The sequence below is a fragment of the Gobio gobio genome (assembly GCF_949357685.1).
Source record: "Gobio gobio genome assembly, chromosome: 13".
NCBI lineage: Eukaryota > Metazoa > Chordata > Actinopteri > Cypriniformes > Gobionidae > Gobio > Gobio gobio.
Window position 1 is genome coordinate 10,764,027 of NC_137106.1, and position 14,647 is coordinate 10,778,673.

The 14,647-nt window shown below is 42.1% G+C and overlaps 1 protein-coding gene across 1 annotated transcript in view; it reads right to left on the minus strand.

Annotated features, from left to right (window-relative positions):
• jmjd1ca (jumonji domain containing 1Ca) overlaps positions 1 to 14,647 on the minus strand; it is an 88,113-nt gene that overhangs the window by 1,574 nt on the left and 71,892 nt on the right. Inside the window, exons 10-26 of the mRNA XM_079833416.1 lie at positions 14,018 to 14,172; positions 11,036 to 13,626; positions 10,264 to 10,465; positions 9,624 to 9,853; positions 9,367 to 9,519; positions 8,333 to 8,422; positions 8,093 to 8,217; positions 7,693 to 7,792; positions 6,339 to 6,496; positions 5,946 to 6,236; positions 5,306 to 5,474; positions 5,105 to 5,195; positions 2,444 to 2,574; positions 2,238 to 2,360; positions 1,629 to 1,768; positions 1,113 to 1,328; positions 842 to 973 (exon numbers count right to left, since the gene is read on the minus strand). Of these exons, the coding sequence (XP_079689542.1) occupies positions 842 to 973; positions 1,113 to 1,328; positions 1,629 to 1,768; positions 2,238 to 2,360; positions 2,444 to 2,574; positions 5,105 to 5,195; positions 5,306 to 5,474; positions 5,946 to 6,236; positions 6,339 to 6,496; positions 7,693 to 7,792; positions 8,093 to 8,217; positions 8,333 to 8,422; positions 9,367 to 9,519; positions 9,624 to 9,853; positions 10,264 to 10,465; positions 11,036 to 13,626; positions 14,018 to 14,172 (5,097 nt within the window). The remainder of the gene's footprint in view (positions 1 to 841; positions 974 to 1,112; positions 1,329 to 1,628; positions 1,769 to 2,237; positions 2,361 to 2,443; positions 2,575 to 5,104; positions 5,196 to 5,305; positions 5,475 to 5,945; positions 6,237 to 6,338; positions 6,497 to 7,692; positions 7,793 to 8,092; positions 8,218 to 8,332; positions 8,423 to 9,366; positions 9,520 to 9,623; positions 9,854 to 10,263; positions 10,466 to 11,035; positions 13,627 to 14,017; positions 14,173 to 14,647) is intronic.

A 14,647-nucleotide genomic window follows, 5' to 3' on the forward strand; every position in this document is an offset into this window, starting at 1 on the left:
AACTGAAAACGACTGCGCCACTGACCAACAAAAACTGGGTCTAAAGTCAATAGTGCAGTATTTTTTGTGTTATTTAAAGGGCGTTAGTAATATGTGCCTATATAGGGGTACACAATGAGCGTACACTCTGCTTATTACACACACAGGGACGTAGCAGCACATTTTTAAATATAAAATAAAAGGATTCCTCTCTGGAGAAGCGTTCAGACTTTCCGCTCGCAAATTCCGCCATGTAAATAGCGACTCCACCATGGTGCAAGCACAACTGGCTTTTAAAGGGAATGGAAGATGAGACTCTGATTGGTTTATTGTGCCAAAAACACACCCATGACTTATTAAGAGACTAGGTAAAACCCCTTTTGGACCGCTGACCGTTTTTTCCGTTGTTGACCTAGCAAAGGTGGATTTGGACCCAAGTGCACCTGCGCCACGAGCTCGGATCATTAAAATAGGGTCCAAACTGTTTGATATTCTCCAACTGGATGGAATCATTGTCTAAAGCTAGAAAATAGGAGTTTGTGCTCATCATACACTATGTAATTTTCAGTGCAATCGGTCAACTCTGACTGGTCTCCGATCTGGAGACTGGCTCAACTAGTGTTGCCAAACTCCTTCAGACTGTAAATAGCAGCAAAAATCATGAAGTGTGTTCCAGCCTTATGTCAGAATTTAAAATAATTAATTGAAAATGCTTTGAGACACAATGCCGCTAATATACATTTATGCGAAGCATGATTTTGGGACAATAGGATTTCACTGTGGGTGAGGTTACCAGCATGACTCATTAGAACTGGAAATTAAACAATCGACAAAACAGGTCACAGTAGGAAGATGAAGGTACCTGGAGTTTGTCTTCATAGTTCACTTGGTCCTTAAGAGGGCGGAGCTCTTGAGTTAGATAATAAGAGTTATGCGCATGTTCAGGGGACACAAAGTCTACATTCACTTGGATGCAACTGTGCAGATTCATCACCTAAAAAGACACAACGTGAAGTTATGAATACTGAATGCCTGGTGGTTTGACAGCTTTAAGAAACCAGCCATCCTTCCCAAGAGCACAGGACAGATTGCTTTAGGAGGATGTAGCAGTTAATGTGAGTGTGGTAATATACCTGGTGCAGAGCTCCAGCAGGGATGATAACAGCATCTCCATGGAACTGGAGGAGTGTGCGGCTCTCAACGCCATATTCGTCCTGTAACTTTTGTCTCAGCTTGGGGCTCAGATACCAGCCGCCCTCACGCAGGGGGTCGGCATCACTGGCATCATTGTCCCACTCTGAGTCTGAGTTTGTCCCTGGATCTGCTTCAGTCTGCTGCTCAGACGCAACCTACATACACACACAAAAGCATGAATAGTATATACTCATTGATTTAGGGAGGGGGTGTCTATTAAAGCAGCAATATAACTTTAGTGAACTAATTTAATTTAGAGGAAATACAGAGCTGTGTCGTCTTCATAGCAATGCAAGCTAATTGCATGATTCAGGAACAAGTACAGTGAGAACAACAAAGGGCCCAAGACAGAGCCTTGTGGCACACCATACTTTACCTGCATTCGTTTGGGCAACTCATTGCTTACCAGTAAGTACATAAGGTCATAAGCTTCACATGATCAAGTAGTGTGGTACCTTTTGTAGGAACTCCTGGATCTTCTGTAGGTCTTTACTCATGTAGACGTGCCACAGAGCACCTGGGATCTCATTAGGGTGTTTCAGCCGTTTCTTGACACTCTCATCCAGAAACTCCCCCTCCAAGAGCTTCGATACACCTAGCACACAAAGGGTTTAACAACCAAATGAATGCAGTCTTACACACACGTTATGGCTCACAATATTCCTTTAAAAGCTCTCATGGTGGCATTTTAAAGGACACCAATAAAGTTTTATTTTAGCAATTCCCAAGACTGTAAACTCTAAGCTTGAGATGCAAATCTCAAGCCGGAGTCCGGTAAATAATTTTTGTTTTAGTTCTTATATATCAACATTATAAACATTAAAAGAGACATGGTGGCAATGTTACAGGAAGTCATTAATTATTTTCTATTGATGTGCAACTGTTGACTGTTGTATTTAATTTTTAAACTCCTTATGCAGGATATAATCCACCTCCCTTACAAAGCAGAACATTTTACTGTTAAATAATGTAATGTATATGCAAACTTACAAAGGCAAATCAATATTTTAGAGGCAAATGTCAGTATCATTCAGCCTCACAATCTCATATTTACTTGCAAGTACCTGCTTTGGATGGGGCTCCGTTTCCTTTGGCCACCCCGACATATACTAGAATACTCATGGTGTCTGAGATTTCAACATGTAGATTGCTGGTCCCGAAATCTTGCTCTGGACATGTTGTTATACCTGAACAAACGCAGGAACATAAGGTCCATTGCATAACAAAAAGCACAACAGCACTGTCAGTGACTACAGGAAAGAAAGAATACCATGGGCGCAGCAGAGGCGAGGACCAAGGTCGGGTCGAATGAAGAAGGAGGGCAGATGTGAGGCCAGGTTCAGAGGAGCCTCTTGGTCTGTGTACTCTGGTATCGGCAGAGACTTCATCACGTCATGATATCTGAGATGTGCACACAACATATGCCATTAAACCAATGTCCTTTAAAAAAAAAAATTAGGATTCATGTTAAAACTAACTAACTAATCTATAAAATTAAAATGCATTTTGCTTATTCTTATAATAATGATGACTATAATTCTGTTTATATAATGGCTGTGTTGTTTAATGTGGCTTGATGGTTTAATAACATTTTGAACACTCATCATTTTTAGTGAATTCTTTTTTTTTTATTGTAATTTATTTACTTTTTTGGTCAAATCAATAAATAATGTAGAGTCTGAGGGTGTGTGCAAGATAAAAATCAATCCCACATTACTCATTAAAGGCTAACCCTTTAAGGAGTAATGTGGGATTGATTTTTATTTTCACCCAAAAATAAAGATTCTGTCATCATTTATTCACCCTCAAGTTGTTCTAAACCTGTCTGAATTTCTATCTTCTGCTGAACACAAAAGAAGATATTTTGAAGAATGTCGGTAAACAGTTTATGGTCCCCATTGACTTCCATAATATTCCCGGGGAAAGTCAATGGGGTCCATCAACTGTTTGGTGGCGTCTTGGTGCTAAAAGTGTAATTACTTTAAGGTGCCGGTGGCTCCGGTGGGGGGGGTCTTCTTTTGGTGTCCCGTCAGCACTTGGTGCCCTATGCGCAGCACTTGATGTGCGTGGTGGGAGCAGCGACGCTGGTATTCTACCCATACTCTATTAAATATCTTCTTTTGTGTTCAGCAGAAGAAACCAATTCATACAGATTTGGAACAGCTTGAGTGAGAATTAGAGGTCTTCATGGGTCCAAAAATTTGTACCCGAACCAGAAGAGACCCGTAATGTGCTAAACGGAACCGACCCGGACCCGTCTATTATTTCAAAAGCTGGACCGGAACCCGTGCAGATCCGAGAAATGCCAAAAATGTTGTACCCGGAACCGACCTGGACCCGTCTATTATTTAAAAGCTGGAACCGAACCCGGCGTGAAGACACAGACCCGACTGGACCCGATTGTCACATATTCCATAATAAACTGATATTAACAAGACAATAAACAAGTTACGAAAAATATAACTTTTTGTCTTACCTATAGCCGTTGTCTCCCTTCCTTGTAACCTTAACTTACTTGATTGTGATGCATTACATCCTTGCCAAAAAGTTAAATCCATGTTATTCTTCTTTTGTTATTCCAAGCATGCTTAATTCACTCATCATTTCAGCTTTAAAAGTCCACTTTATATCACGGTGACGGATGACAAATGCGTCTTTGCAGATTTGCATTTCGACTCAAGTTAACTCGCATAATAACTTTGACTGTTTGCCTTTTTGAACTATAATAACGCTTGCTCGTTCGGTGGCCGCTGACGTAGGCATTATTTATTTGCTATTATCTCTGTGAGCCGAGTCTGTTCACCAAAACTTTAAGATTAAATAAGACGGTTCATTCATATTATTATTAAAGTCAGTCACAGCGGAAGCTTGGGTTGCCATAGAAACATGACACGCGCTTGAGACCGCACATGTGCGTTAGCTGGAGCAACCTGAAATATTAACTTTTTTACGCAATTTGCACGTCATAGAAAACATTTATGTGACAGTTCACCTGAGATTTTGTCGCTGATTTGAAATTTATTATTTAAATATAAGTTCAAATCAAACTTCAACAGTGCGTCACACATAATACACTTGACAGCACTTACTTTTTTCTCATGTTTGTCCACAATATGCATGAAGGATGCCCAGACAGAAGAGGTGCCCGTGGGTTTAACTTCTTTATATTCGTTGTTTTTTAGCTTTTTTCGCACATCACTCATGAAGGTAACCATTATTATCGTGCGCTTGCAACAGCTGAGAGTGAGCGAGAGAGAGAGAGAGAGAGAGAGAGAGAGAGAGAGAGAGAGAGAGCGAGCAAGCGCTTGGCGAGCGAGAAAGAAAGATTGCTCGTGTTTTTCTTCTTTCTTTCTTTTTAAACCTTATTTCCCGGCTCACACTTTTCTTATCCTAATTTTACAAGTTGCAAGTTACAAAAAACACACAAGCAGTGCTGACTGACTCTGATCACGGGCAGGTGTTCTCCGAGTCCAGATCGACTCGGGTATTACACACAAATGTCAAATAGACCTGGGACCCGAAGTAATAGATTAGGACCCGGCCCGGACCCGGCTGATCATTTAAAATATAGACCCGAACCCATACGGGTCCCGGGTCCACGGGTCTCGGGGGCTCCGTGAAGACCTCTAGTGAGAGTAAATGATGACAGAATCGTAATTTTTGGGTGAACTATCCCTTTAACTAGAAGGCTGGTCATTTATCCCTAGGAATCTATTTCTCTATAGAGAAAATGAATGTTTTAAATTCTGGCACTTGTTGAACTCTATTACTGCATGCCTAAGTTCTAAGCTTGAGTAGAGGTGTATTCAAATAGTGGTGAAAGTGTATTCAAATTGAGGAAGCATTAGCAGTACAAAGTGGCATTTTATGCAAATACTGGCAAGGTCTGAAAGACAGCATATGCTTCAAATGTTTCCAAGGGCTGCAGTACCTGGCAGGCATGAGTGCCAAAAACTCCTCCCCTGATGGCCAGTCTTTCAGTCTATACACCACTGACTCCCCTTTAGTAGATTTCGGCCTCTCTATGGGTCACATACACAAGCATGCAAATAGCATTTAGTCCACAGAGTCAAACAAAATCGTATTCAGCAAATTAGAAATGAGTACAGAAATGCTAAACTGGATCACTCACTTGACACATCTTCAAAACCATCCCAGAACTCCTTGACCTTGGAGTTTGTGACACTCCCGTCTCTGCAATTGTAGAGGTCACTGTGGAGGCTGGAGAACTCACGACTGAAGTGCTCAGGCTTCCACAGATTAGCGTTCAGACTCTTGTGCAATCCGGACACCAGCACCGGCTAAAGAGACATCACACAAACACGAGCTTCAGAATGAAGATTTTTACATTTGAAAAAAATAATAATAATAATAATACAAGAAGCCATTTCTAAGTTCAGTTAAAAACAACCAATATCAAAGTTATTTTTAAGTAATTAAATCGGGTAATTTCTCCAGTAAGTTAATTTCCTTCTCACCTAGTACCTACAGGCCCGGTTTCACAGACAGGGCTTAGACTAAGCCAGGATTAGGCCTTAGTTCAATTAGGACATTTAAGTAACTTTTATAAACGTGCCCAAGAAAAAAACATTACTGGTGTGCATCTTGAGACAAAACAATGCCACTGACATATTTTAAGATTTGTCAGTGCAAGATTCTTTCAGTTAAAATAGCTCAAACATGCATTTTAGTCTAGGATTAGCTTAAGCATTGTCTGTGAAACCGGGGGATAGAGATACAGTTAATAGTCCACGATCATGAGATATGCAAACCTGCTCTTGTGTCCAGTTCTCTTTGAACAGTTTTTGGTTGCCTTGGTGATGGTGATCTTTAAGCCAAAGCAGCCGGTGGCTTCCTAGCCAATCATGAGGGACAACGGTGTGGGGATGAGCCAATGGGCTTTCATCAAGCTTCACCCCCTCTGGCCGTTGCCCCACCTCCTCCTCTGGCAGCAGATCCTGATTCAGCCCCGTCCTGGCCATCTTTGTAGCGGGAATCTTATTTTCTACTACAGAAGCAATGATGTCATCCAGGATGTTGGGCAAGCGTATGTTCTGGGTTACCTAAAGAATGAAGCATAAATAGAGTTTGCAACAATTGATAAACCTAGTTTAGTTATCAACATGTTATATATTCTCATTTGTGCGAACATGTATATATCAAACCTGTTCTGACAAGTTGAAAACCGGTGCAAAGGCACCTCCTGTGGACCCAAGACGTAACTTCCCAGCTGTGGAGGTCAAAAGGTCACGCAATGTTGATCCTTGTTCGGGGCTCATGGACTTCCTACTGTGAGCTTCCATACGGTCACACTCTGCCTTCTCTGGATAAATAAGAACATATTAAAACCATTCAATTCAAGAGTGTTTTCTTCAGAAAATACACAAAATGTGTAGCCTGGCGTGGCCATACTCAATTCTAGTCAGAATTTGAGTCTGGAACCGCTCCATTGAGCTTTGATTATGGGGCGTGTTTCAACCGAGCCAGGAAAGACCTCAATTGGATAGACCCACAACCAATCAGAGCAACGGAGCGACGCGTAACGTTAGTTGTCAAATGTCAACAGAACTCAACTGCACTGTGTTGCCAAGTCCGTGTTTTTCTCCATGTCCGCGGATTGAAGCGACCCCAATTATGTGATTATATAAACCCAGGAATGCGAATTTTAGCAGGCAACCTTGCCAAAATAACATATTTTGCCAACCAAACGCCATTTTTTTCCGGAGAACACCCCGGAAAGTTATTGTTTTGGGCTATAGTTTTGAGTAGCAATTGTGCGCGACATTGCAAAAACACTTGGAAACCCTGTCTGCACGCACGCTGGATTAAGTAACGTTACAAGAAAAAGATGAGTGTAAACGATCTTTGCCAGTAATAAAATTATTTAAGGATACACAGAGTACTTACCAACACGATCATCGTTTCTGAGAGAAATAGTGAAGGTGAATGCATATACGAACAAGTTCTCCGTTTAGGATAAGAGCAAATTCAACCCAAGCGCCTTCGATGACGTGGATGATTACGTTACTGTTTATCATCTGTCCATCATCGTCTAAAGCCCGCCCTGACAATTTCATTGGTCCGAACAGTTTCTGTTTGGGCATAATTACTCCTCTATGGAGCGAGTCCAGACCGAATTGCCCGAGCAAAAAAAAATGTGGGCGGGGCTAAATTCGGCTGGCATCCAGGCTACAAAATGTGTAAAAATTTTGTTAAAACCAGGTGCGAAAGGAAAGTGATTTTCAATGAAAACAAAATGCTGTGCAAAGCGACAAAAGCCACTCACAACATATTTGATGTTCAATACACTATGTGAAGGAGAAGTTTTGAACCAATGAGATTTCACTGTGGGCAGGGCCTGCTGGCATGTTGTGAAAAAGTACCAAATAAAACACCTAATCACTAGTTTTGGACATGACTGGTTAGGAAAAAACTCAGATTTAAATGGAAGAGATGGAAGTGCAAAATGGATGAATGATATGTGTTTGGTTTTGTGTGTTTTTGTAGGCACTTCCATACCTCTTCTCTCAGTGTGCGCTCTCAGTGTGACATGCTGTGTGTTCTTCTGCTGATCTGGGATCTGCCGGCTCTTCAAGTCACTCTGATTGCTGTCTGAAAGCTGATGTCACACAAACACTTTCATAAAACAGCTATACATTCAACTATATAGCTTCATATGCACCTAAACAGTCCTGTAGCGTAAGCAGTACATCATGGCTTTAGCAACGCCAAGGTCATGAGTTTGATTCCCAGGAAACCCATGAACTAGTAATCAACAGTATACTTTGAGTGCAAAATCGCTTTGTATAAAAGTGTCTGCCAAATACATAAAATGTAAATATAAATATAAAGCAAGAGGAGCTGCACAAATTTTGTGACTTGCCATAAAACAAATCATCATGTGAAGTTAGAGTCTTACTGGTGCGAGTCCGTTGGTAGTGGCCGTGCTGGGGTTGAGGGTTTTGTTGTCAGTGGAGGGAAAATGGGATGAAATTCCAAACTTTTCTTTCATTGAGTGCATAGAGCTCTGCATGTCGGTCAATGCTTAAGGAAAGATGGCAATGCAATACTTTTACTATCAGGTTCACAGTCAAAGGTGAAAAAGCCAGGATGTGATATTTAGATATAAATAAGTACACGAACCTACACCAATGCTTACCTGTTTCAGGTACAATCTGAGTAGGCATTAGGTTCTTCAGGTCATGATGCTGGTTTTTCACACATCGGACCCAGACATACAGATCCTTATCTGAATGATAAAATAAGAAAAGTATACATATTTTGTGGAAAGAGACAACCAAAAAAACCTGCTGAAAATACTAGAATATGTTGTTTTGGATGTTAATTGCCCTATAAGGCTTTTTAACTACCTTAACCATTAAGGCCCTGTTTACACACTGGAATTCAGATGTGTTTTGGTCGATCGGATCACAAGTGGACGACGCTAAATACAAGTGTAAACAGGGTCTAAAACATTTTGAGCTTGTCCACTTTCGACCACATCCAGAGGTAGTTGAAAAGGCATTTGACTGGATTGCTTTCATAGTGTAAATGTGGTCGAATGTGTTCAAACAGCCACAAAAGACTACTCTCTGCCTACTGACCTAAACATTATGGGAATCGCGCTAGCCAGACGGGATTAGAAATTTGAGGGCTGAAGACCCAAGTTTGGTTTGAAGACGAAAAATGTTACCAAGCACAATGTTCTGGTTCCTGATTTCTAACAATCACTCACAGTGTTCGGCGTGGTCTAGCGGCGTTCAGAGCAGAAAAGAAAGTTGCTGCTCTCAGGGTTTTTCCGTTGTCTCCAGTCACGTTCATATGTAAATTGCACAAGCTTATTTTGTCCAAAAGATGAAAAAAAAGGCCCTACCGTTTACCCGCCCATTGACCCTCCCTTCGAAGAAATCAGGACGCAAGTGGTTGAAAGTGGACAAAAGAGACAGATTAAAACACCAGGTGTAAACGGGAATGTGTCTCCCTCGTCTACATGCGATCCGATCGACCAAAACACATCTTAATACCAGGAGTAAACAGTGCCTAAGACTTCCTTGGCCTACGTGACTAATGAAAACAGTCCCTCCACACCTTTTGATCAATGAACTTTGGACTTTTTCTTGAGTTTTCCACTCTTTCACTCTTTCCACATCTTTCACAATAAATAGTAAAATCTGTGAAGTATTTGCAAGTGACCTTTGGATTTCTTCTTCTCCTTGGCTTTGTAGCAGTCCATGCAAACCACAAAGCCACATTTGTGACACGCCCAGTGCATGTTGAAGAGAGTGGCCTCACACGCATCACACATCTCCCTCACACCTCTCACCGCTCGCTTCCACATGATCTGAGCTGGAGAAAGGGAACGAGAAATAAGACAGCAGGGCAAGGTGAAAAAGGCAAAATGACAAGGAATAAGAGACTGTGTATACGCCATTATACACACACAAACGTACTGTCTTTCTTGACCCAGCTGAAAGCAGTGTCCTCTGTCTTTATGAGCTGGCAGAACTTGTCTCCGATGAACGCGAGGACAGATTTTGACGTCTCAAGGTCCAACTCTCTCCTCTTCTTGTCCTCCTCGTCCTCTGAGCTCCCCATCCACACTGTAACCGCCTCCTCGTCTGTCTGCTCAGACACTGAAAACCCATCGGCACGGACAACCCCATTCCTACTGTACGACAGACTGAAGAAAGAACGGGAAGAATTAGTGTTAAGAATTAGTATGCCGTTCGACTGCTGCTTATTGGATATATAAAATACAACAAGGAAATGCTGACAAAATGACACATTTCAAACTAATTCTACATCACTAATGAAATAAGGAGATTTGTGACATTTACCATGTGAACATATACAAAAGTTCAGATATTCTTGCTTCAATTAAACATTCACAAATCATGGATAATATGATTATCAGGTTTTCAACAAACTTGAGAGTATGCCCGCATTAAAGTTGGATTCCACTGTACTTCATGAGACTTGAATAAATAACCAACTGATGAAACGAATAAACCCTAAATGAAGCGCATCACTGGGAGTTCACATATGTCCAAGAACAGTGTGAAACACTAGCCAACAACAAGAAAAACTAACCGTCGGAAGTAGTAAAATCGGCAAAAGACAGGTGAGATGGCAGGCTCCTGAGATTTACGTGAGCGATCCAAGCGACACTCTCGGCACTTCTGCACGTTGGGCCCGATCTCTGAACATGAGTCGTCCTGCAAGAAAGTTTCTCCAGTTTGCTTGAGCTTTCTCACCTTTCTCCAGTCCTTCAGCACAGAGCGAGGGATGCCATCTGAGACAGAAATAACATCGATGAAATTAGTACACATTTGTATTCTCAGCGTCAGTTTGAATATGCACGATTTGAATGGCCAAGGCCTTCATTCCCTCTTCTGAATGTCATGGTGAAACTGAGACTTCCATCCAGCAAAGACATGTGTAATTGTTCAGCCAGTTTATCTTAAACAGAGCTGCTACTGAGTGCAACACTGAATACTGCAAAGGTATATTGTTTTCCCATTAATTTTTTTCAATAGGCATTTGAGACCAAATCTTCTATAAAGACCAATTAGGTCTGAGATGACTCACAGCACAACAACATTTGATTTGATTGATTTCAAACACACAAAGAACAAATCATTTTTTTATATCATATAGTAAAATCTATTTTAAGTATATTATATATAGCATTTTTACATGTACTGTATATATTTTATATATTACTAGGTCTATAATGAATGGTTTATATGCTAAAAAAGTTATTTTAACTTTAATACCAATGACAATGTTTCGATGTTATAATTATTAACATTTTCTTAACGCCTAAACATACATCAGCATTTAAACAGGTGGAAAAACTCACTGCTGTTAGCGAGCCTCTGTTGAGGCTTATCTTTTGCACTTTGCAAAGTTCCATTGAGTTTGGCCTCCTCTTCTTCTTCTTCCTCCTCCTCCTCTTCTTCCTCATCTACTTTCTTCTTCTGGCTGTCATTCGGCTTTATTTTAAAAGAGGACTTAGACTGCCGTTTCAACCTCCGTCCGGATCCTCCACTCTCACTCTCATTGCCTGAGTCTCCTCCACTTTCGCTGTCACCACTGGACTGTAATGGCCGTTTCTTGCTTCGTTTCTCTCTCTCTGGCTTTGTGTGTAGCGGGATTGATCTTTTTTCATTAAGTTTCTTGTCCTCCACAAAGGACTCCTTACTTTCCAGCTTTCCATTTCTGTCCAAGAGAGGTTTAACATCATCCGAGGAAGACTTCTTGCCTGCGGTCACTGGTTTCTCATTGGCTATGAGAGATTTTTTGTCCACTGAATTGAAACTTGTAGCATTACTATTTGACTTCCTGTCCTCTAAACTAGACTTGCTGTTGTCTTGAGTAGGCTTCTTGTCCATTATTTTGGACTTTCCGGTGTCCAAGGAGGAATTTTTGTCCTCCTGAGGGCAACAATTATCAATTACCAGTCCATTCACTTCCTGTTTGATTGGCACAGAGGTGCTTGTGCTGGTCAAAGTTACAGCTGTCTTAGTGCCATCTAGTGTTTGGGAGGCCGTACTGCCTCTATCTTGCTCAGAATGGCGGGTCAGCCAGGCTTTTTTCAGTTTGTGGTAGTTGTTCTGACTAAATTGAGCAGACTGGTTAGTTACGGCCGAAGCAGGTATCAGCTCATTGGTTGTTGTTTGTTTGGTTGTTGGTACAGGGCTGGAAGTCCCTGATGCCAGTCGGAGACATTCAGAAGTGCTAGTGTTGAATACAGACTCTTTTTCTCTTTCCGAAGCATGTGTTGAACACACAGTATGTGTAGTGAGTGTAGTGTAAGTCCCATACCTACTATTTACATGTTTCATATCATTTGAAGGATGCGTAGTGTGTTGAGGCTGAATAGTATGTGTGTTAAGTCTAGATTCAGCAGTAGCTAGTCCAGCTCTGTGTTTCTTCAGATGAGGGAATTCTCTAGAAGTGCAACAAGAGGTGGGAAATGGCTCCATCTTTGGTGGAACGGCTTCATCGTCTTTCCTCTTGCAGTGTTCTGCAATTAGGTCTATCCTAGAGCATGTGACATTCATATTTGACAAGGGGTGTGTCACTCCGTGACTTGGTTGAGCTATGTTAATTGGTTTAGTTGTCATATTTATGGGTGTGTTGAGATCTCCCTTTTGGGCCGTCAAGTTGATGGGGTGAACAGTATCCATAGGGGTCCACAGGACACCTCTCTTATGCTGAATACTGCCCTCCTTAGAGTGTGGGTTGGACAAACTTTCCAATGGCTTTATGTGGGCGCACTGCACCTGGGAAACTGAGCTGTTAGACACTGTGTAATTTATTGGTGAATGTGTGTGACTTGTTGAATGTACAATGACTGAAGCAGTGGCCGACTGTGGTTTGACTATACATCCATTTGTTGTGTGCCCACCACCTACTTTCTCTCTGCCAAACATGACTCCACCCCATTGGGTATCCCAAGCTTGTGATGACGTTGCTTTCTCTGGCACAGGTCTTTTCCCATCTAAGGTGACATGTTTGAGTTCAGGCAACAGGGTGGGTGGCCTATGTTGCTTCTGACCTTTTCCAGGCAAGCTCATTGGCTGAATGGGTGTGAGAGTAGGCGGGGACAATCTGCCATGTCCAGAGTCTTTAGAAACTAGAATGGCTGGTGCCGGAGGGTGGAAAATAGGGGCACGGTGAAGTAAAGGCACATTGCGAGGACAAGAGGAGACAGAAATGAGAGAAGAGCCTGGCCCCCTTCTCTCCACAGTCGCTACCTCTACGGCTTCCATGGAAGATGCTTTATGTGCAAGTTGCTCAGTGATCTTTCCCAGGAGACCTTCTTCTTTCCCGTGGTGGTGTTTAATGAGAGGCGGAGGTCTGGCTCTCATTGAGACCTGTGAGCTGGAGGAAGTTAAGACAGGGGCAACTGTGTTGCTGGCACTGAGCCTGTCGTAGAGTTCTTTGCTGGCTGGCACTCTGCGCTGTGGAGGCTTGTTCTCTATGCTGTTGGACAGAGATGTGTAGTAGCTGCTCGGAGTGAGGGTAGGGGTGGGATGGGCCGAATGTGGCCGGGGAGGAAGAGTGTGCCTGAATGCATGCCCATCTCTCTCTCTGTCCTGGTCTCTCTCTTTGTTCATCTCTCTCTCCCTCTCCTTGGAGGGAAAGGCAGACGTGGGGCTTCTAGTGTATCGCAGTTCCCTATCCAAGCCCATTTTAGCAGTGAATGGTGCCACCTCACTGCTCTCCAGAAGAATGCGACGGTTCTCTTCCTGGTAGCGGTTGGGTCTCTCACCTGTGAGATCATAAACAACAAGTGGCTGTTTGGTTCGACTTGGTGGCGACTCAGGGGCAACTGGGGGGTAAGTCTGCCCATTTTTGCCCACCGCTGCACGGACACGCTCCTGTTCAGACTTGAGGTGAGTGTGGATGAGTGTGCTCTCAGCAACGGCTCTTCTATCCAGCTCTCTAGAATGAGGAACAGCAGGAATGAATGTGTAAAAGCTTGTTGCAAGGGTCAGTATGTCTGACATGCAAGATATAATTGACAATGGACCATGAGTGAAAATTAATGCACACCCCAGGTTGGTAATATGTGTTTAATAATTTAACAGTCAGACCTTGCTTAAGACAGCCGAGAAATTTCTAGTGAAGAATCATGAAGAATATGGAAAGTGATATGGAAGTGCAATGCAGTCAATAAGCAGTTATAGAAAATTAATAAGCAGTTACAGAAAATTAATAACACTCAGCAGTGTCTGTCAGAAAATCAGAAAACAACAAATGTTGTGTAATTAAAGGTACAATAATTAAATGAAGTCAAACAAAAAGTTTGTGCAGGACTGAGCTGGAAACTTACTCTGTGGTTTTGGAGGAAGGCATGCAATGTTGAATGTTCCTAGATGCTCTCTGAGAGTCCGCACTAGAGGGCCGGATCGGGAGTGGGGGTTGCATCCCTTGACCGTCTGCATTAGTAACAGGGGTGGGTTGAGAAAGCCAAGGGCTTGGGGAGTTCTGTAACCACACAGACAAACATACAGCGTTTCAGACAAATTTATTTATAGAACCTGTTTTAGATCAATCTAGAGAAGCTTAGGGAGGTAAATAAATAAATAAATTGATACACAATGTGCAAGGACATAAGTCATAAGTCAATCCCCTCCTAGTACACAAGAGAACTTGAGTACACAAGGTGCACTCACACACACTGATAAACACAATCTTGTTTATATCCATAATACATGAAAAGAAGAATAGTGGGTTACATAGGACTCAAGGATGCCCTGATACCACATAAATAAAACAGTGTCTGCTGCCTTGATGCCTTTCTTTCAGTTCATCATTCTTTTCATCACTTGTTGAAGCTTTCTTTTTCATTTTCTTTTTCCCTAGTGTTTTGTCCATCTCTATTCAGCCTGTCACAATGCAAACAACCTAATGCAATATAACTCCATAATACCATAACCTGCCTCTTGATGCTTTATCTGGG